Source organism: Furipterus horrens, unplaced genomic scaffold (genome assembly GCF_987537825.1).
Source record: "Furipterus horrens unplaced genomic scaffold, mFurHor1.1.pri manual_scaffold_7, whole genome shotgun sequence".
Lineage (NCBI taxonomy): Eukaryota > Metazoa > Chordata > Mammalia > Chiroptera > Furipteridae > Furipterus > Furipterus horrens.
In genome coordinates, this window is record NW_028327177.1 from 12,516,045 (window position 1) to 12,538,412 (window position 22,368).

Genomic DNA, 22,368 nt, shown 5'->3' on the forward strand with positions numbered 1-22,368 from the left:
TCCATTATTAAAGTTCTAGATAGTGTAAACTAAGCTATAGTAAGAGAAATGGAGGGGAGAAGAATCACAATGGGTATACATATGTCTAATCTTATTGTACACTTAAAATATGTACAGTCAGTTATATCAGTTATACCTAAATAACACTGATTTAAAAAATCAATGCAGTTACAGAAATAGCTTTCCAGACAAAGCGAACTCTTTGCTATTTCTGAACATCATTAGGGTGTGCCTCTGTCCCTGGTCATGGTGTCCCACAGACTGGAATGTCCTCTCTCCATTCTCCACCTGTCAAAGTCCTCTTATTCCATAAGCCCCATCTAAAATGCCTTTGTCTTCCTGTAAATAGGTCCTACTCCTTACACTCCAGCATGCCTTCCTTGCTTCTTTAATGACACACCTGTTCTGCCATGTATGATCAGTATTTTGGTACCATCCTCTTCAGCAGGCTATACATGGCTTGAACTACATTCAATTTAACTTTGTATCCCACCTCTCCCATGCCTAACAGACTCCTGTATCCATGCATGGATTTTTTTTTTAATTCAACACTTGGAAGAACACAGTTTCCCAAAGTGTTAATTCAGAAATCAAATGGCCATAATAGAAGGGACTACTCTGCTACAGTCTAATCCGTATCCGAAGTGTTTTCTCCTTTGCTGCCGCCTGCATCCCTGCTGAGATGCCCTGGTTGGTCCCCTTGCCTCCAGTCTGTCTCCCCTCCAATCCCACTTCCCAGCATGATCTCGCTATAGTACAAGCTTCATCATGTTCCTTCTTTCACCTGAATTGTGAGCAGTCTCCTTCAGGCTGTCTCTCCGTTTCCTGACCTCCCCTTCTCATGACTTCCTCTCAGTCATTAAGAGCCACATGCAGTTTCCATAATGTACATGCACTTGACTACATCCGTCTTTTGTTCAGGCAACCCCTCTTCTTGGGATCCTCTCCTCTCGGCTTCTATTCCTTTTTGGTTTAGCCAACTTAGCCTCTCGCTTCAAAGGTAAGCTTTGGGACTGTCCCTGTCCCTGACATTGTAACTGTTATCTTAACTCAGCGCCCTCCCGTTAATAGATGAAGAAACTGAAATGCAGAGGTTCAGTTCTCTGTCAAGGCTGCTCAGCTCATAGCCAGTAGCTGGACCAAGGCCGACTGCCTCCACTCAGAGCACACTTACCACTCTGCTATGTGGATGGCAGTGAGTGGGTTCTTTGCCTGCCACTAATCCTCCCTCAGCCCCCTGGACAATAAGCTCTTTGAAGGCCATGGCCATGTTGTTGGACTCTGTCCCTAGCACCGAGTAGACTGCCTGGCAGGGAGCAGGCATTCATTAAATATTTTGAAAGAATGATTGAAGTTCGATTAAGGTTATTTGTACTTGCCCCACCCCACCCCCAAATCTAGCTACTATTAGTTTCTTTCTTTCTTTTTTTTTTAGAGGAGGAGGTATATTGAAGTCTGGGTAAAACAGTCCAGGCTAATTGGTAAGCAGCCCGCATGCAGATTACCCAAGTATGCCACGTTGGATGTAAAGTTGAATCAACTGACTCACACACTTAGAGGGAACACATGTTTGTGATCTTCTGAGGCAGAGCAGGCCTCTGACCAGCCCAGGAGCCCAGGTCCCCAGGCGACAAGCACAGGAGTCACAGCATTCTCCCTCCCCTGCCATGGCCTCTCCCCGTCACCCCTCCACCTCCACATCAAGAAGCAGAAAGCTTTGAGTGACTTTCCTTCCTTTGTAACAATTTTCCAGTTCCGGTGTTTTAATGCATATTTTCTTAAAAAAAAAAAAAATAGAGAGAACTAATGAAGTCAAAACAAAATTAAACAAATCTAACTTACAGCTTTGCTGCTTACTGGAGAGATTGACTCTCTTCCCAACTTGTTAGGCCTCTTGGCATTTACTATAAGAAGGAGGAAGATTGTATTTCCTGTAGCGTGACCTTTTGAAAGTTGGGCTGAACATTTGCATTATTCTGATTTTCGCCCTCTCTTGCAGCCAGTGCAGAATTGCATGACAATTTAAAACTTGTCTCGATCATTCAGATGTAGATTTTTTAAAAACAGCAATTTTGTGGGGAGCTGATTTATTTGTTTGTGCTTGTTTAAATCCTTCAAGTAATGAAAATGATTATCACTATCTACAAAAGAGGTGAAAGTGTCTTTGAGCAAAGGCTTCACAGAGAAAATAATTATGAAGCTGTCATTTCCATAAATACTTTGACCGTGAAATATCTACAAAATACTACTGTGAGTGTCTCAAATACAGAGAAAGCTACTAGTCCCACATTCAGGACTAGAATTATAAAGAAAGTTAAGTTGGCGTCCAACATGTCATAATTTTCCAGTCTCTCCCCAGTGGATAAACATGATTGTTAAGTAGGGCTGGATTATACGACCTTGGCTCAATCACTTCTTTCCAGACATTAGATTTTTCATCTTTGAAACGAGCGGTTGGATGAAATGGGCACTAAATTCTTTCTAGATTGCTAATCCTTTGATCATTCATTTGTTCATATATTTAACTAGGATAATTTTGGTTTCTGCTTTTCCTCTATATTTAGTTCTTCCATGCTAACTAAAATCACCTGTGGTCTTTTTCACGTTCTGCACTCAATTCCCAGGCTAACTCTAGTCCTTTTGTGTAATAGAAACTCTTCAAATTCTTCTTGTCCCATCCAGCGCATGTCTTCTCTTCTGGGTCCTCTTCTCTGCTAGATGGTGATTATTAATAATCCTTGTTGAAGGACATTAATGGCTTAATGTGCTGACTCCCACAAGTAAAAATATGTATTTATATAGGGGCCTTAGAGAGACAATGCCTTTGTCATTATTGTCTCCCCTTTTCTCCTCCTTGAAGAGAAAAACTTAGTAGAAATTAAAACTGAATAAATGAGCAACGTTATGGCACTGGTGAAGCGCGGTTCCTATGTGTAAGCAACTGCCAACTTCACGTGGTAAATTGTTGCTTCAGTAATTTATTGAGAATTTAATTAAGGAGTTTCTGCCCCTAAAACAGATGCAAATTATTCTTTCATGTTAGGAATTTCTCATGCAATTTGAATACTTAAAAATATGCGGGCTTGTCCAAGATTGCTAGACTATAATCTCAGCGATGACAAGAGCCATATCTGTGCTAAATTTCCCTTCTCCTTGTGTGCCTAATTCCACATCTAGCAGGGACCAGGACCTTGAAAAACATTTGATAAGTTAATGAATGAGAAGGCCTTTTACAATTTTGTAAATGGGTCACACAAATAAAGCTTAGTATTTTACGTGAAACTCTGATATAAAAGTTAGATGGAATGCCCTGCTATTCCTACCTCTCAGATATCAGTACTTCAAATTAACATTCCTAGTTGCTTTCATTCTGTATTATCTTTTTTTTAACCCTGTTTTTCACACTGGCAAGGCCACTGGCTTGTATGTCTAATCTGGATAAGGCTCACAAGATTACAAATTAATTATTTTAGCCCAAGAAAATTGTGTAAGGCAAGTTGTGTAAAATAAACTAAAATAAGCATTTCTGAGTTGACTACTCTTGCACATTATCCATGGAAACTAGTCTTCCTGTAGGATATTCAAACATGTTTGACTTATTTAACATACTACATTTATCACTTAGAACTTATGTACTTTGCACCGTAGAATTAAAGGCCATTATTCAAGAGTGAATGGGTTAACTTCTAGTAATAGAAAAACAAAAATGTAAAGGGAGGCAGTCATAGAACTTTGACTAGAAAGAGGACACCGTGCAGGTGGAACAAGCTATTAAAAATAGACAGAGCCATCCATTCACTAAGGCTGGCAGATACAGAGTTTTTCTGCCCTCCGGGTGTCAGGCAAAGGGGGTGAAATTAAGATAATTCTCATGTACATTATGCCCTCAAGGAGTTCACAATCTAGCAGGGGAGAGAAACTATAAAATGATAAGTATTACACAAGAAATTATCTGATGACCAAAGGCCAGGACTCTCTCCCAAGGTGGAGCAATCAGAAGGAGAGGTGGCCTAGTTTCTAAAGAGCTATATGTCAAAATACTGTCTAAACATGTCAAATAGATATCATGAGTGCTGCCAGTCCCCACTCCCATGCCCTTGGCAGACATCAATAAATGATGATGACACTTCCCCAACTAAGCTTAGAATGAGACTCAGGCTCCTTCTCAAAATATCATTTCAGGCAACCACTGCCAGTCAAAGTTGGCCAACAAAATAAAAACTTATATTCCATCCTAGGTAAATGATTATCCCAGATCCACTGAGAAAACTTGGTAATTTAAAGTCTTGCTGGCTCTTCTGAATAGGAGATACTCCCAAGATAATAGTGAAAAATCTTGGAGACTGAATGGGGTGTGGGAGAAGACAGGGGACATCAAGGATAATCGGGGCATCCAACCCATGTTAATGGGAAGATGTCGAGGCCATTAAGACATCACAGGCATAGAATAAGCAGACTGTTGAGGAATAGCTGGCATATATCTACATTACACATTTGAGGCCATAACAAGACATCTACATGAAGATGGAGCTATTTACCCAAATGTGTAATGTTTCTCAACAGCTCAGAACCATTTTCAGTTTTTTATCTTAGTAATTGACACTGTCCTTCATTCAGGAACCTGGATGATATTCTTGACACATTTCTCTTCCCCACCCCTCATAGCTAATCAGTCATGAAGTCCTATCAGTTCTATTTTCTCTACATTTTTCTAATCCGTGTACTTTACACCATTTCTACCATCAGATATTATATGGGACATACTTACACTGAAAAATCATTCATCGTTCATCTGAAAGTCAAATTTAACTGGGCATCCTACATTTTACTTGCTAAATCTGACAACCCTAGTTCCAAATAATAGCATTCAAAAGAAGCAAAAAGAGGTCTTCAGACTCTACTGTTATGCTCTGAATTGGACTATGAGTGGATTATTTATTTTGTCAAAGTGTGATACCAAAATCCTAAAAATAAATGTACATTTATTTGACCTGCATGGCACCTTATATCTTTAGACAGCTTTCAAAAAATAAAAAATCAGTTGAGCTAGGTCAAACCACAGACTATTTTGTGAGGTACAGATAAAGTGTGCAGTGGAAAGGCAAAATGTTTTCTCTAGTTTGACATTAGCTGACTCTTCTTCTAAAACTTTGGTAACAATATTATTCCCCTAGGAAAGGCCAACATGCTGAAATTCCTCACATATTTTGTAAATGTGTGTGTTACTGGAAAACTGAAACTTAGCCAACATGAGAGATACTGTCAGGTTCCCTCAGAGCTTAGCAGAATACTACATCATGCATGACCTGTTTTTGAAATGAGATTTTGAGAAAAACAGCAGAACACCTTCTGACTCCTTTTCCACTAACTGCTCACACTTGATACATTCTTAGATGGCCTCATTAGCTCCTATCACGGCAACCAGAATCCCAAACCTCCATTCTTAGCTGGGGACTGGAGTTTCAGGGAATAGAAACAACTCTGGCTAAGGGGACTAGGGTACTCAGCTACTCTCTGAAGAGTTCAGAGAGCCAGGCTAAGTCTCTCAACACCCAACTACACTGTGAGGGTGGTTCTAGAAAAAAATACCACTATGGCCATAATTTAACCATTCCAGAGCCCACACAGCTGCCTCCGTGTGCGCCTGTGTCACCTTGGAACTGGCCAAGCTCTGTCACCACAGCCATTAAGAGCTGGATGCTTCCACTGCTATAATTAACGAAAGACGGATCCCATACACATTTGTTTCCTTGCATTGGCTCCATTAGAATGGCCTTTTTCCGTGTGTGGCTGTGCACCCTCGCAGCAAAGAAGACTGGGAACATGCATTCTGGTGTCTATCTTGGGAAAGCTCAACTCAAAGTTTGGAAAACTTTCCAAATACACGGGGAGGGCATTGAAAGACATTGAGCAGCCATCAACATGAACGGCATTTCTTACTCTTGAGCACACCACACTTTCCAAACATCCTACTAAATAGAGCACAATGATTAAGACACAGGCTTTGGAGTCACGTGAACCCTGGTTTCAGTTCCAGCTTTGCCTCTTATTTATGCCTCCACTGGTTGCTTCTGGTATGTGCTCTGACTGAAGATCGAACCTGCAACCCTGGTGCATCCAGATGATGCTCTAAGCAACTAAGCTACTTGGCCATGGCCCCGCTCTGCCTCTTATTGACCGGAAGATTAGACAAGCTAGCTCCTCCGAGGCACCATCTTCTCACCTGTGAAGTAGGCACATTAATACCATTCACCTCACAGGACCATGGTAAAAATATGAGAAAAGCGAACCAATTTGGTGGTGGCATTTACATTGCCACAGGACAAGTACTCATCCTCGTTATGAATATTGTTACCACCACCTCTTTCTTTGAAAGTCTTCCAGTTACAACCAATTTGGGGATTTTAAAGGGAACCTATTTTTTCATTAGTGTTGTCTTTTCCACATAAGATTACTTTTTCCTAGTGAACTGTTCCACTAATACCATTATTGCAAAAGGTATACACACATTCATTTTCTGCAGGAAACTTTTTTCCCTAATAGTTTTCTGATTACATTGCAAGAAAATTGAAAATTATAGAAAAGCAGAAAGGTGGAAGTAAAAAATACCTCTAAATTCCACTATCTAGAGATAACCACAGCTAAGGGCATGCCATATCTTTGTCTGTTGGGGAGTATTTTTTTATCAACAATAGGAATCACAGATTTATGGCAATGGGGGCAATTGCAATGATCACTTCGATTCCTGGGGTTCCTGGCAGCCGAAGGCCCCAACCCCCTGACTACCTTCTGTGTTTCTTCTCGCCTCACATTAGAGGGGAAAGGTCACTTGAAACCTGTGTTGCCAGGTTTCGAGTTTTGCTTTATTGATTAGTTTTGCAGTAGGAGGCTTCCGGTTGTATATGTCAGTCCCATGTTTTTAAACAGGAGGAGTAGAGAACGCTGAAAATATTATTTGGCTCTGTGGGAGCCTTTGAGAGAGTGAGAGGAGGAGAAAATTACTTTTTTATTATGAGGTTTTGCCAGACGGTCTCTGAGAAGCTGTGATATCATTCACGCACCGTGCCAAGCTGGATGGAAGCTGCGCATCTTGGCAGACATCTAGAGTGAGCATGTAATTCCTCGGGGTTGGTATCTGCCTTCATCAGAAATAGTTCCATAGGCAGTATTTACATAACCGTGGTGGAGTGTGAGAATAAACACAGCTGTGGCATTGCCCTAAATATTTCTATTCAGCAGGGAATTCAAAGAGAACTTTATCGCTGAACTACAGATAAACACAATTCATCAAGCGGTGGTCAGTTCAACGGGGGAACGAAAGAGGAATTAGAAACGACTGGCCTGCTGAAAATAGCCCCAGTCAGCCTGCCTGGCTTTATTGCTCCTTCATTCCCTCTCTCCATTCCTCCCTCCTCCTTCTCAGTTCCAGAAATATAGGACTCACCAGCTGGCAAGGAAGTTGTCAAGATATATTTTTTTATGCCAAGAAGGTAGTGGAAGGCACCCTGCTTACCGAGCAGAGGCCTGCTATGGGCCAACGTACTTCCAGGTGCTTAATGCATGTTCTGCATGTCAGAAAGGTCCCCTCTTCTTTCTGGGTTATAGAATTGAACATACATGAGAGACTTTTTTTCTTTTTGCCAAAGAGAAGCCTTTTGAAATTTCTGAAAGCATGATCGCCACAGTTCTCAGTTACCTACATCTTGGAAGTTACTTTTAGCATCTACGTATTTTAAACACTAGTGTGGTCCCCATTTAGTTGTGCCCAGGAAGATAGTTAACATGCTGTATTAATTTTCTAGGATTTCCATATCAAAGTGGGCACAAACTGGAAAGCTTGAAACAACAGGAATTTATTCTCTTTCAGTTTTGGAGGCTGGAAGCTTGAGATCAAGGAGTTGGCAGGATTGGTTCTTTCTGGTGACTCTGAGGGAGAAACCACCCCACCCCTCCTTCCTAGCCTAGCTCCTGGTGATTGGCGGATCCTTGGTATCCCGTGGCTTATGGAGGCATCAGTCCAGGCTCTACCTCCGTCTTCACACTGCCTTCTTCTCTGTGTCTCCGTATTTTTTCTGTCTTTCATAATGACACTTCCATTGAATTTAGGACCCATCCTCATCCAGCAGGTAGATTAATGAGAAAAGGATCTCACCGCTATCCTTACTTTAATTCCTTCTGCAAACATTCTCTGTCTAAATCAGTCACAATCTCAGGTTCTGGGTAGACATGAATTGGGGGAGGGGGCAGGGATGCTATTTAACACATGGGGAGCATGTATTTTACTTGCCTCTGTGTCACCCAACACATGCTAAACACCTGTGAGTGTTCTGGAATACTCGCAAATACAACCTATCTTTGTGCGCATGTGTGAAGAGATCGCTGTTGCGTGTTTCCAACTTTAATTTGTAACCCAGGAGACTTACCGGGATTTTCTGTTCCGATATGCATGCCTGTCTCTTTGCTAATAGTGTAGCTAAGAGAGAGACTCAGTAAATACAAAACACAATACAAAAGCATTGTATTCCCTGATGTTTCTTTTCCCGGCGGCTGAGCCAATATGAGTCTTACAATGTCAAAAGCATAAATGACCACTTCTAACTTTACAAGTCACAAAGCACTTTCACAATTATGATCTCATTTGATGCTCTGGTAACCCGTGAAGGTTATTATTATCACCTTCATTATAATCATTAATATCAATTTCATCATCATCATCAGTCCTATTTTATAGAGGATAGAGAAACTCAAGGCTCATAGAAATTAAGTGACCTATTTGTGGTCAGTGTACGAGTTAGGACTTTTAGTCATATTTGATAATAACCCAACCTAAACTGGCTTAAGCCGAAAAAGAAACGTAAAAGCAAGAGGCAAAAATATACTGAGTGTCAGATATGAACTCCGGATCCAGGTCTCTCATCTCTCCACTCTCCTTTTCTCCCCTCTTGAAGGCAAGATGGCCATCAGTGGATCCTTGACTATATCTGACCCTCAGTATATATAATGAGGGGGAAAAAAGTCTTCTTAACAATGATTCTTACAGAAGTCCTGGGCCTGAATCTCCCCGGTCCAGATTGGATCACACCTACCACCCTCAAATCATCAAGCCCCCAAAACACATAGACTAAGAATAGGGGTAAGGCCTGTTACTAGAAAAGGGAGGAATGAACACTGGGCAGAAAGCACCAGAGATGTCCACAAGGAAGCATAGTTTATGAATGACAGAGCTTGGACTTGTTATTTAACCAACAGGCCAGAACTGCTACTCTGTCTCCTCCCCCACCTCCTCTTTCATACAGATTCAGTGCGTACACAGTGGGTGCACCTGGAACAAAATTCAGAGGACACAAGGGAAAGTTTCCCTTCTGATCTTGTCCTCCTGTCACTCAATTTCCTTCCCGACTGAACCAGCCTGCAAACCTCTCCGGGCATAGTCTCCACATTTCCAAGCATTTATAGAGATCATTTTTCCACCAAGGATATGGAACTGCTCTCACTATACTGCCCCATGCCATTTTCACTTCCACTGCGTTAGGCACTTTTGGTTCTTTAATGATAATGACCTCAAACACCCAGCCACAGTGGCGTCTTCACACATCACTTAGATATCCTTCCACCGTTGAGTTTTTCTTATTTTCCTTTTCTTCTTCTCCCTCCTCCTTCCTCCCCTCTTTTTACTTCGTTTCCTTATTTTTATCTCCTTCCAAGTTGAAGTGACCTTTTTAAAAGAATGAGTGATGTGAGTTATTTGATGACTCAAAAGAGTTCTTTTGGGCTAGTTGTCAGCAAAAGACAAAGGTGGAACCATTTCCCCCCTTTTTTTCACCCCTGTAGTCCCTGGTTAGGCTCAGGCAGTTGAGTGAGCAAAGGGGTTTCAAGAGATGGGGGTAGCTCTAGTGATGGCCACAACTCATACCAACTTGTGCTCCCGACAGGTTCCTCAGATAGCTCTTGTAGGTAAAACAAACAGGTAGATGGTATGAGGGGCGATGTATTAATCAGGTTTGTCCCAGATCTTTCAGTATCTCATAAAAGACTCATGTATCTCTCTCTAAAGTGCTATTTTCCATTCCTGGAGGTTAGAAATAGTCCTTGCATAACTGTTTTGTTTTTCCTGGGGTTCACATTTTCCTCCAAGTCTCAGCACCAAAAAGAGTTGAACCAGAGACCACCCTGGAGGACTCTCCCCACCTATTTGGCCCGCTGCCATTTTACCGTACAAATTTGGGAAGACTCTTCATTGTAAACTAGAATATAAACTAGGATCAATCAAGATCAGCTTGGCACTGTGACATCCCATGTATCTATTACCTTATTTAGTCTTCCCAATAATCTTGAGAGGCAAGTGTATTGAGCCATTTCATAGATAAAGCAATTGAGGCTTAGGGAAATTAAGTAGCTAGCCTGTGGCCTCATAGCCAACAAGTTTTAGAGCCAGACTGAATCCCCAAATCCCTGTGCTTAACAACTAACTACCTCTTAGCACATGGGCTTTTAATTGGAGAGAAAATGGGCTACTAGAAGAACCACTGCATAGCCAGGCCAGGTGTGAAATTTTTATCTCTATCTCTTCATACTCTAAAAAGTATGTAACACTGGATTAAATAACACATGAGGCCAAAGTGTCTGTATTTGAGACTTTTGCTTGGTAATGTGCTAAGATTATATATATATATATATATATATATATATATATATATATATATATATAATTACCACTTGACCTTGTCTAGAATCTTGAGTTGTCACTCAGAGGTTCTGGGGACTTTGGTGCTACCAGGTACTTACTGTTTGCTTTAGATAGTAGAGCTCATTGGTGTTAAAAGGAAATGTTTGTACTCTTCTTCCTTTTTTCACTTTGGTTTTTTGGGGGTAAAGGAAAGTGAATGTAGATTGCTGACTTCCTAATTTATTCCTTGCACAAATAATAGACATCTTTTCTGTGCCAGACCAGCCAACAGTTCTTAACCCACCTTCATTTTTGGTGGCTTCATGCTGCTCCCATATGCTGTCAATGAGAGGTTCTCTCTCATCTCTCCTGTTGTCACTGACCCCTCTCCTGAGTCCACAGTCTGTCTCATTTTATAACTGGGAGCTGCAGCTCGGTCAGAAAGAATGGTCTTCTTCTTCACCCAAATCCACAGGCTCTTTATAGGCTGCTGGTTTACAGTTCCCAAACACTCCATTCTCCCTTTACATTTGGAACAGACTCTTTTCAGAATAGTACTTCATTCAAAACCTCTCTGTGATGGTTCTAAGCTATATCCCCAGACCTGACGGATGTGGTTCAGTTGGGTGGGCATTGTCCCGCAGAGTGAAAGGTTGTCGGTTCAATTCCCAGTCAGGACATATGCCTGGGGTGCAGGTTCAGTCCCCGGTTGAGGTGCATGCAGGAGGCAATGGATCAATGTTTCTCTCTCACATAAATGTTTTTCTCCTTTTTTTTCTCCCTCCCTTCCCTTCTCTCTAAAAATAAAAAAAAATTTTTAAAAGTTAAATATATATTTTTAAAAAGCTATGTCCCCAAATTCTTTGGTTCTCTTTCTTTCAAGAGGTGAAGCCTAACTCTCCTCCTCATGAGTACGCATTGGACTTAGTGACTCACTTGTAACTAAAAGAATAAACTAGAAGTGGTGGTATGTGACTTTGGAGACCAGGTCATAAAGGGAATAGTAGTTCCTTCTTGCTCTCTGGAGAAAACCAGCTGCCACATCATATAGGCACTCAAGCAGCCACTAGAGAAGCCCACGTGGCCAGGAACTGAGGCCTACTATGGATAGCCACGTGACCCCAGCTGGGAAGTGGATGCACAGCCCAGCCAAGGCTTAAGGTGCCTGTTTGACACCCTGACTGCAAAGTGACAGGAAGCCCCTGAACCAGGCCACCCAGCTCAGCCACTCTGCAATTCATGACATGCAGAAACTCCTCTGAGATAACAATGTTTGCGGTTTTAAGCCACTTAATTCTGGGGGAATTTGTTACTCAGCAATGCATAACCAATGCACTCTCCAAGAACCCCCTGTTGTATTGCCCTTCTAGCGATAATCACCGATATGCATAGTTCTTTAGGGGGGTTGAGCTTGGCCTTAGAGGGGTTGCCATGATCCTTAATCTGTATAACTGGTAGAACATTTAATGTGTATTCACGGGCTTCACTCTCTAGAAATTCTTAGCAGGTCTGGGATGGGGTCAAGCATCTGTATTTAATTAAATGATTTATAAAAAAAAACTGTTCAAGGGTTTCTGAAGAATATGTCTGAATAAGAACTTCTTCTTTTTTTTTTTTTTTTTTGGCTATAAAAGGCCACAGGCCTGTCTAGTCTGTGTCCTTGGTGTTCTTTCTCTGAGACTGAGTTGGGGGGAGGTCAGTTCACTTTTCAGCACGGCCACCTCAGCTCAGTGCTTGTACTTATGGACCCGAGAGCAGCCTTTCTCTAGCAGGCAACACATTCACCTAGAGCGTGATTGCTGGGCCTCACCCCTAGAATTCCTAATTCAGTGGGTCCAGGGTGGGAAGCAAGAATCTGCATTTCTAGTAAGTTCCCAGGTGATGCTGTCGCTGATGCCTCTGGTCTGTGACTTTACTGTGAGGACCACCACCAAAAAGCATTGAGCCCAGTGTTTAAACGTGGCCTCAGAAACTGTCCAAGATCCTCGCCATACCGCAGGCAACAATAACAGATGAAAACAAACAAAATCATTCTGCCTGGCACAAAAGTAATCCTCGGTGACAGATCCTAATAGTGATTATTTTGAAGGACAATTAACCAGAAAGGGAATGTGATGGGGATGCTTGTAATATTCTAGTTCTTGATCTAAGGACTGGTTACATGAATGTGCTCCCTGTGCAAAAATACATTGAACTGTACACTCTAATTAGTGTACTTTTCTATCTCCATATTATACTTAAAATCATACTTAAAAAGCAATAATAATGATAAATGCTGTCAAAAACTTGGGCCTCCTTCACTAGCCTGCACCTCTGTTTACAAGTTGGCTTTCCCCCAAGGGCACGTTGGCAACTCAACAAAGAAAAAAAGGTTTTTTTTTCATTTTTGCTGACATCAGTTGTTTGTGTGTGTGAGAGAGATACCTGGGGAGTGGCTGCTTCCCAAACTGTCCTTTCTTTAAAAACAAATCCAGGTTTTCAAAAGAACAGATTATAAGAGAAATATTTGCCTGCCTTAAATTCCTGGAGTTACAGATATTGATCGAATAATTTGAAAAGCAAGTTGAGCTCTTGTTAATGCTTTTCGAGAATCCCAGTGTGGGTTTGGCTGCCCAACTTCACTGACAAGCAAGAGCTTCAGGAGGGGAAGAAAACTCACCCCAGATTGACAGCTCATTTCTTTGAAAAAATGCCCAAGAGGCACGACATTTTTGTTCTGGATGAGGACAAATGTCACCTAAAGAATTCCGTTTCATCACATAAAGCCTTTGGAGTCTCAAAGAGGAGGTGTGTTTTGTAAGTTTCTTACCAATAAAGAAATAAATAAATAGATAGATAAATAAATAAATAAAAGGCTAATTATTGCTAAAACTCCCCTAGAGACATTTCACCTTCTACATCATTCCTTTCCTACAATTTAAGTTTTTAGGTAAAAAGATTTACTCCCTCTAGAAGGTTGGTTTCAAACCTAAATGATGCCAGGTTACTTGGGATGTCTCATTTTTGGGTGATCTGCAAAATTGTTATTTTGGAACTCGGGAACTAAGTAGGACACTTTGGGGCATGTCTGCTGGTGATGAGGACATCACACCCCCCAGAGGACAATGAGTACTCGTTTATTGGAAGCTGTCTGGTCTAAAGTAGAGACAGTGTAATACAGTCATTAAGTCATTAATCGCTCCCTGCAAATTTCAGTTTTTCTTTTTGTTCAAGGGCATTAATAGTATCAGTCAGAGGGCTATTAGGAAAATTACATAAAATAAAATAAAAATATTTAAGCACTGCCTGGCACGTAGTAAATGCTCAATAATGAGTAGCTTAATTATTAAGGGATGAAGGGAAATTAATAAATGGATCGTTTTATTCAGTGTTGAATTTCCAATCCCTGTATCTTTCTAATGCAAACACGAATGCGTACATGGTATTTATTTACATATATACGTGGATGAATAAAATATGTTTTTTGCTCTGCAATAAAATTATCTAAGAATTATAGACATGGAGAACAGGTTCATGGTTGCTGGGGATTTGGGATGGGGGTGAGGACAGGAGCATTGGTAGCTGGAGGGAGAGCTTTGTGGTGATGGAACAGTTCTGTTCCTTGATTGAGGTGGTGGTTACAAGAATCTACACGGGATAAAATAACATAGAGCCACACCCTGACACTGACTGCATCAAGTTCTGTCTCCTGGGTTTGGTGTTGTATTATAGTTGCATAAAATATAACCATCCTCTGGAGAAACCGGGTGAAAGGACATCGGCAGACCTCTGCTCTATTTTTTGCCATGCCATGTTAATCTGTAAGTACTTCAAAATCAAAAATGAAACACAAAAAGCATCCGTCTAGAATCTCCTCCTTTTGCCACAATTATAGTATTCAGCTCTCTCCCTCAGAGTTCTGGTTTAAGCTTTGGTGTTTGACTTTAAATGTAACATTCTTGGTGCATACATCTTCCCATTGTTACCCCTTGCTAGGCCATTTCACTCCTTCACTACACATGTCCGAGGATTAAGTGGTAGGTAAATATGCCATAGGCAGGATTCCTAAAGATGCAAAGTTTGGTCGTCTTTGACTCTAAGATACTCACAATTAACACTGAGCGGTAGATTAAGTATGTGGTTAGATATTTCAATATATTTTCTGCCAGCAGCAGCAAGGATATGAGTATATGATTAAAATACTCTGTGGATTGAGAGGTAAGGCAAATTAATATCAGCTCACAGTTTGGAAGTCTTGATATGAAACTGCTAATCAGCCAGTGAGCTCAATAACAGGAAAACCAGACATCCTTACTTTAGGTGATACGGTGCTTGGATAGATATGCCCTCAGTACCTGCACTAATACCTGGACCCTAAATAAGTACTTGTGGATGAAGGAGCGAGCGAGCGAGTGAGTGAGTGAATGAATGAATAAGTGAGAGAATGAATCAGTGAATGAAAGACGAGTGAATGAATGATGAGACCATTAAGATAAACCATGCAAAACTGACCAAGTCTAAAAACAAGATGAAGAATTTGTTAACCTTTGTGGCCCAGGACTGGAGGAAGCATGATCGCCAGAAAACCTAACCCATCTCTCTTTGCTTCTCTAGGCAGCTTGAAATCCACTCTCCAGATGCTAAGCACACAGTGATCCTAAGGAGCAAGGACTCAGCCACTGCCCAGGCGTGGTTCAGTGCCATCCATTCCAACGCCAGTGACTTGCTCACCCGAGTGATTGCTGAGCTCAGAGAGCAGCTGGGGAAAACAGGCATTGCTGGGAGCCGAGAGATCAGGCATCTTGGCTGGCTTGCAGAGAAGGTAAGGACAATGTTCCCCCTGGAATCGTCATTTCCCCCAGGGTGTCCCCAACACTTGTGGCAACCACTGACATCAGGTACCTCATGCTATAGGCTGATTCTCTCATTCACAGTGTGTTTAGATTTCTTGACCATGTCCATTAAGTTTGCATTTTACAGGGGCTATGTCTTAATCAACTTTGATTTACTCACATATAATCCAATATGTAGCCAATGGCATGTGGTCACTGTTTGTTGAATGAATGAACGAATGAATGAATGAGTAAATGGATGGATAGTTTGATTCTCACATCTACATATGAAGAGCAGGGAAAAGACTTAAACTCGTAACAGAGTTGTTGCCTTGGGAAGTAAGGAAGTTGAAATTGTTGCTTAAAAGGGTTTGTGTGGGTTTTGCTGAACCTGCTTGTTAATAATGCAAATACATTTACAAATAACAGCAATAATATTATCAGCAAGGACTTCTTTGGGCAATAACTGCATAGTGACTCTTTTCATTTATCTTACATTTTATCTGTATTCTTAAGCCAGCAGACCTTGAATGCCATCACTTATGATGACATTTTGTGCAAGGCATGGTGTTAGGCAGGAATGGGAAGGGGCGTATAATAATGAACAAAGAACTCAGTCTCTGTTCTCAGGGCAGAGTAAAACAGCTGTGGAAAGAACCTGGGGTCATGCTAACACTGTCATTCTGATGTCTCTTCCCAAGCTATGTGATATGTCAAAGATAGAAGATAGTAAAACTCGCTCTGCAGCGATCTCCTGGGAGTTAACACTTCTGTTCATTTCAAAGGGTTGAGCTTTTGCCATTGTCCCTACACCTGATTGCTGTCCCTTGAACTTGACCTTGAGGGCTCAGGAACACTGGGCTTTTAGGAGAGTCTGACCTCCCAGTGACTCACATTCTAATAGGCTGTAAATGGGAATAATGATTGTCACAATAACAGCTTTCCTGCCAGTGAACCATGTCATCTGAGAAGGCCCAGTCAAATGGCACTTGAAAATAATACGCGAACACAGAGTTCGGCTGTTTTCCATCATTGTTCTTTGTTTGTGCCAGGTCATGCATGGGGCTCAGCCACAAAGTTCAACGCTAAGTGAAACTGTTTGGTTTGGTATTGTCCCATCTCTCATGGATTTCAAAGGACTTAAGGGTCAGCACAGGTGGTGGCAGCTCCAAAATCATAATAAACAGAAACCACAGGTGGCCTCCCGTAACCTTATGTGGCAGGGTTCTTCATGAAAATAACACTGCAAATCTGGGTGATGTCCGTTTAGAGGTCACAGTCTATAACAGTCTCCAAACACATGTGTTTTCATTAGGAGAAGGCCGAATATGATCTTTCACTTGTGAGGGACAGAAAGCTCAACTCATTTAGAGCAAAAAAGGAGATGCGCCACTTCTTGTAATTACAATGTATCTATGAGTAAACTTCAGGCATGACTCAAATAATGGTAGGCCTGCCTACCCATCTCTTTGCCCCCATTCCACTTTGCTGGCTTACACTCAGGCATGTTCTCTTCCTTAGGCTGGATGTTCCAGGCTTGTGTTATTCCTTACAGTTGACTATCTCAGGAAATAGAGGCCTCTTTGCCCACCTAGTTCCAACAGAAATCCTAAGCCTAAGCCTGATTGAACTGACTTAGATCATATGATCAGCCTTGGGCTGGAGCTGAGATCAGCCTCCTCCGAGCTATGTGCACTGAGAGATGAGGAGAGGTGATTTTCTAATGGAAAATCAGGCTGCTGTGCAAGGAAAAGACTAAATGGATTCTGGGGAAGCAAAAGCAACAGGTGTTAACTATAGAGAGAAAAGAAGAGTTGTTTGGGATGAAAGATGTCCTCACTTGGTTGAGGTCCTGAGTGGACTTGAAGTTGAACCGTATGTTTCAGGGTCCTGGCAGAAGCTGGATGCAAATTCAAAGGGGATAACTGGAAAAGACTTACTGCAGGAATAACTTATAAGCTGTGGCCAAGGTAACGGGAACCAATAAAAAATGGACAAGTACCCAAGGACTAACAATAGCAAGTAGTCACTACAATCCCTTAACCTGAAATGGCCAAGTAAAGGAGCAGACTTGTAGCTGTAGAGAATGGCCACCCACTAAGAGCTGTGGTCTTTGGGAGAGAAACTCCACCCTGCCAACCCCAGCTGCTGATCTTTTGCTGGCGTCTCCTGTTGGCTGAAGCTGACTAGAAGCCAAAGGCAAAGGGGGCCCATTGAGGAAGTCTGTTAAGGCCAGCTCCCAGGGCACAGAGCAGGATGGAAAGGGGGAGAGCCTGGATCTGGGGGCACAGGGAGGCTGTTTAGCACACACTTTTCTCCGCCTGCTGAGTGACTGAGATGGTCTTAACACTCAAAGGTCCTTTTCTTTCATCTCTTTTAATATAAACTGCATTTAAAGTTATTATTCTTTGGATAGTTGAAAATTATATTGGGTCATTATTAATGATACTGAAAAACTTTCCAAAGGTTCCATTTTCTCACTTATAAATCATCTGCTTATGTTATTGTTTATCCCAAATGATCGGTAGACACATTATTAGTCATTTCCATGGAGCAGTAATAAAGGGGCACATAAAGCTCTCCTTGTTTTTAGAATATTATTGTTGTTTTGACATAACTTCAGATAATCATTACAGATATTTCTTTAAACTATATTATATGTGGTAGCCATAAGAAAAATAGTGATTTATTATGGACAAGTATCAGAAGCAACACTATCTTTTATTGCCTTCATCTTAAAAACTTCTCAAATGGTTACCACAGATTAAGTTTATGGGAACCAGTTCAAACTGGAATTCTCTTTTGAATAAACATATAATACTGAATCTTAGTGTGGAGACATATGAATGGTTTTTAGCAAAATGTTACAAAGAACAGCAAATCCTTAATACTGTGGTTTTCTTATATTATCATAAATATCAGGAAATTTGCCTGGTATTGTGAAGATATAAAGTATGACCCTAAATATGTTCAGCTGCAATTTACCTTAAATTGATGTACTTTGGCTCTTCCTAAACCGTTAATCTTTGATTTGATAGGTTAATAACAGTAGCTCTGGGATAAGATTTGTACATATTATATTTAATTTCAAGTTTTTAGAAATGGCATTTATATGAACTAAAATAATATGAAACAACAGCTTCTCTTTTAAAATCCCGTTCAGTGCAAATCCTAAAACCTCCTCTACACTCTACAGGACGTGGTCTGCGGACTGAAAGAATGGCTCCCCCAAAATGGCTAGTTCTTGAGTAAACAGACAGTCCAGCACACTCCAAGACAGGAGAATAAGCATGGGGGTGGGGGGGTGTAAGTAATGGATTAACATGGCTTGTAGGGAGGGAAAGCCAGAGACTTGTCTAAAGTGAGGCGAGGGTTCATCCTGGAGGAAAGTGATAGGCAAATCTGGTATCTGGGATGACATCCTTATGGAAAATTTTGAAAGATGGTTTGATTTTGACTTGGTGGCCAGTGGGGAACCTTCATATACAAAGTCAGAAAGAAGGAAACTTAGGGGTGATTACTAAAGACTGATTGCATCCCCCAAGATCTATACTGAAGTCCTAATCCTTAATTTGATGGTGTTTGGAAGTGGGGCCCGTGGGAGGTACTTAAGTTTAGAGACGGTCATGAGAGTAGAGTGCACACGATGCGATCGGTACCCTTACAGGGGATGAAGAGACCAGCACTCTCCCTTTCCACCATGTAAGGACACAGCAAGAGGGAAGCCTTCTACAAGCCGGGAAGGCGGTCCTCACCAGAACCCATGGGGGCACCCTGCTATTCGACTTACAGCCTCCCAAATTGTGAGAAATCAATGTTTGCTGTTTAAGCCATCTGTTAGAGCAACGTGAACTAGGACAGGGAGCTAACCCAACCTCTTCTTTCTAAAAACGAGAATCTGAGACCCAGAGGATGAAAGGCGTTTTATCTAAAGTCACACTCTAACTAAAAATAGAGAAATAATTAGAGAGTGGGACAATGCTATGATAGCATAATTTCTTTTATTTACCTTTTAAAATCATTCACGGCAGCTCATGCATTCCAACGTTTTCATCTTTCCTTGAACTCTAGTAGCCATTCTCTGGACTCCCTACAAAATCAAGGTCAGAGCTGGGCCAGAAGCCTTTGAACCGGGATCGTATTCCTTGTCCCCGTGACTTCCTGGTTCCATCAACTAACTACACATAGTGACAGGTCCTATACTGCTTTCTGCTGTGGGTGCCCTCACCTGTAGATAGCCAGGTGCACAATGTGAAATCTTACCCATGAACATCTTAGTCTCAAAATTTTTCATTCCTGGCAAGAATTAAAACCTCCAGTCTATCCCCAAAGTCCCATAAATGCTAATCCCTACTCTGAATTATTAAATGCATCATGCCTCAAACACATTTTTTCATTGTCCTTAAATTCATCTTTTTACAGTTTTCCTTAAGATGTTTTCAACTGTCTGGTTACAGAAAAGAGAAAAATAAGCTAAGTTCTGACTCTCTTGCTCCTCAGAAAGGCCAGTTATGAACAGGGACATGGCAGAATTCTTGAATGATTCTGTGTGCAGTTCGTCAGGCATTGCATTTGTTTAACCTTGGTTATCCCCATTTGCAGACGATTTCTTGTCGGAGTGAAAACGCAAAAACACAACACAACACGACAGGAAAACCCAGTTGGAAGCGCGGAGGTGCAAGTTCAGGTCTCGGCTTCCCTCACATCCACTTCAGATTCTTTCAAACGAGAGCACTTACGTCACTGCGCCTCCCGAGGGTGTTACCGGAGGAAAGGAAGTTGGTAATTAATATTTATGATGTGCCTGGTCTGTCTCAGGCCATCATGGGCTTTAAATCATCTCTGTCCTATGAGGTAAACTCGGAGGAATGGAGTAACTTTTCTAACATCACTTCTCTAGTAAGTGGCAGAGCCAGAGTTGAAGCCTTTCTTTCGCATTCGCAAGCCCAGAGATGCCCACGAAGCTGAGGAGCCCAGGGAACATGTGTCTATATGGGTGAGACACCCCAGAACCCAGTGTCAGAGCAGTATCACACACCAAAAGCACCGTTTTGAAATTAAGAGACATATCAAAACCCCTCAAAATCCTTTATTTCCCTTTATGGAAATAAGGGACATCCTCATAGTTGGAATTGGCTGTAACACCACAGGCTGGGTGGCTTAATGAGCAGAATTTTTTTCTCACGGGTCTGGAGGCTCGGTGTCTGAGATCAAGGTGTCAGCAGGGTCAAGTTTGGGTGGAAGTCCTCTTCCTGATTCACAGACAGCCTTCTTCTCACTGTGTCCTCACATGGCAGAGAGGAAGGGCCCACTCTCTTAGAAGGACACTAACCCCATCATGACGGCTCTACTTTTGTGGCCTAAATTACTTCCCAGAAATCCCACCTCCAAATACTGTCACACTGGGGCTTCAGCATAGAAATTTGTGGGGACGCAAGCATTTAGTCCGCAGTGGGCAGAATTCACATACTAGGACTAAAATAGTCTAAAATCCCTTCCTAAAATATTTATTCTTCTTTCCACCTCCATTGTAATCTTCAACTACTTTCCTTCTTCTCATGACACAAATCAAGAAGAAGACATCTTCTCCTCCATTCTGCCAGTCTACTACTATGTCAGTTGAACCTCTCTGGCTAGATCACTCCCTTGATATTCCACACAATAATCCTCCGCATTTGTTACGTACGGTAAAGTCCAAAGAATGGTTCAAACCTACAGAGACTGAAATCGTCTTTGATAACAGTGGTTAGGGGAAGACTAGATTATAAAATACATAACCATGTGCAAAGTTGGCTTTGTTTTGCATGTTTCCATGGTTTAATTAGATAGCACCAGTCTCTCAACAACATGGTTTGAATTACACTTACCATGGTATATTAAGTGTGGCTACATTTCATAACGTAAAATCTTTGCTGCGAGCCCCACTGTCCACAACTAGCAGATGTGCATTGTGATTAGTGATCAGGGTGTCACTTCTCTCAGTGTCTGTCTGTGGCTGGTCACTGTGCATCTGTTAGTCAGTTGACAGACAGACAGCAAAGTGAGTGGTTGTGCTTTCTCCTTGTCTCCAGTGGATTCATTTACATGGCATTATACAAGAATGGCTACAATAGAAAAGGGAACTGTCCAAAAAAGTTGAAAGGCAGCAACATGGAAAATGGTAACTCTGGCAGTGAAGTTCAAACCAAACGTCCATGGAATTATAGAAGAAGAGCGGACCATGGGAATGTAGACACTGATCCTGTTCAAGAGCCTCCTGATAAACAGTCTGAAAAACTTAGTGAAGGGAAACTTCTAAACATAGAGGAAGAGGGAAGGATGAAGACCCCCCAGAAGAAGCAATGCAGCAATGCCTGTGGAAAACTTCACATTAAAGGACCTTTTAGAGCTACTTCATGTCATTGAAAGGACAAAGTAGAAGCTGTCCCTTGCTGAGCCAGACTTAGGAGGATGCCAACTTTCCCAGGCCTAGCAAAGGTGCTCGCTTTGTGTTTGTAAGTCATATCATGAGGGCAAGGTGACAAGCACTGTTCAAACTCCTCTTGTTAAGTTTTTGATGAGGAATTAAGGCAGTTTAATTCTCAACCTTTCTAATGTTTTAAATGATAGATTACTAAATAAACATTAGTTTTACTTTATTTTCACTTTCCTATGCATTGATAACAGTAAGACAAGGTTTAATGTTTCAATAAAATTTTTCAAAGGCCATAGAACAACATTAATGTTTTCCACTGATTGTTAATATTGCTTAGTATGATCTCAGCTTGCACCATCAGTTTTAGTGTCCAGCACAACCGTGAAATAGCAGAACTACATCCCCCCTCACTTCTCTCTTTCTTTCTCCCTCATCTCCCTATTCTCTCTCCATCTATGTATCCATCTCTTCCTATA

General features: G+C 41.5%; 1 protein-coding gene across 1 annotated transcript in view; it reads left to right on the plus strand.

The window, feature by feature from the left end:
* SNTB1 (syntrophin beta 1) overlaps positions 1–22,368 on the plus strand; it is a 196,978-nt gene that overhangs the window by 119,101 nt on the left and 55,509 nt on the right. The window contains exon 3 of the mRNA XM_090283409.1: positions 15,260–15,467. Coding sequence (XP_090139535.1) covers positions 15,260–15,467 — 208 coding nt within the window. The remainder of the gene's footprint in view (positions 1–15,259; positions 15,468–22,368) is intronic.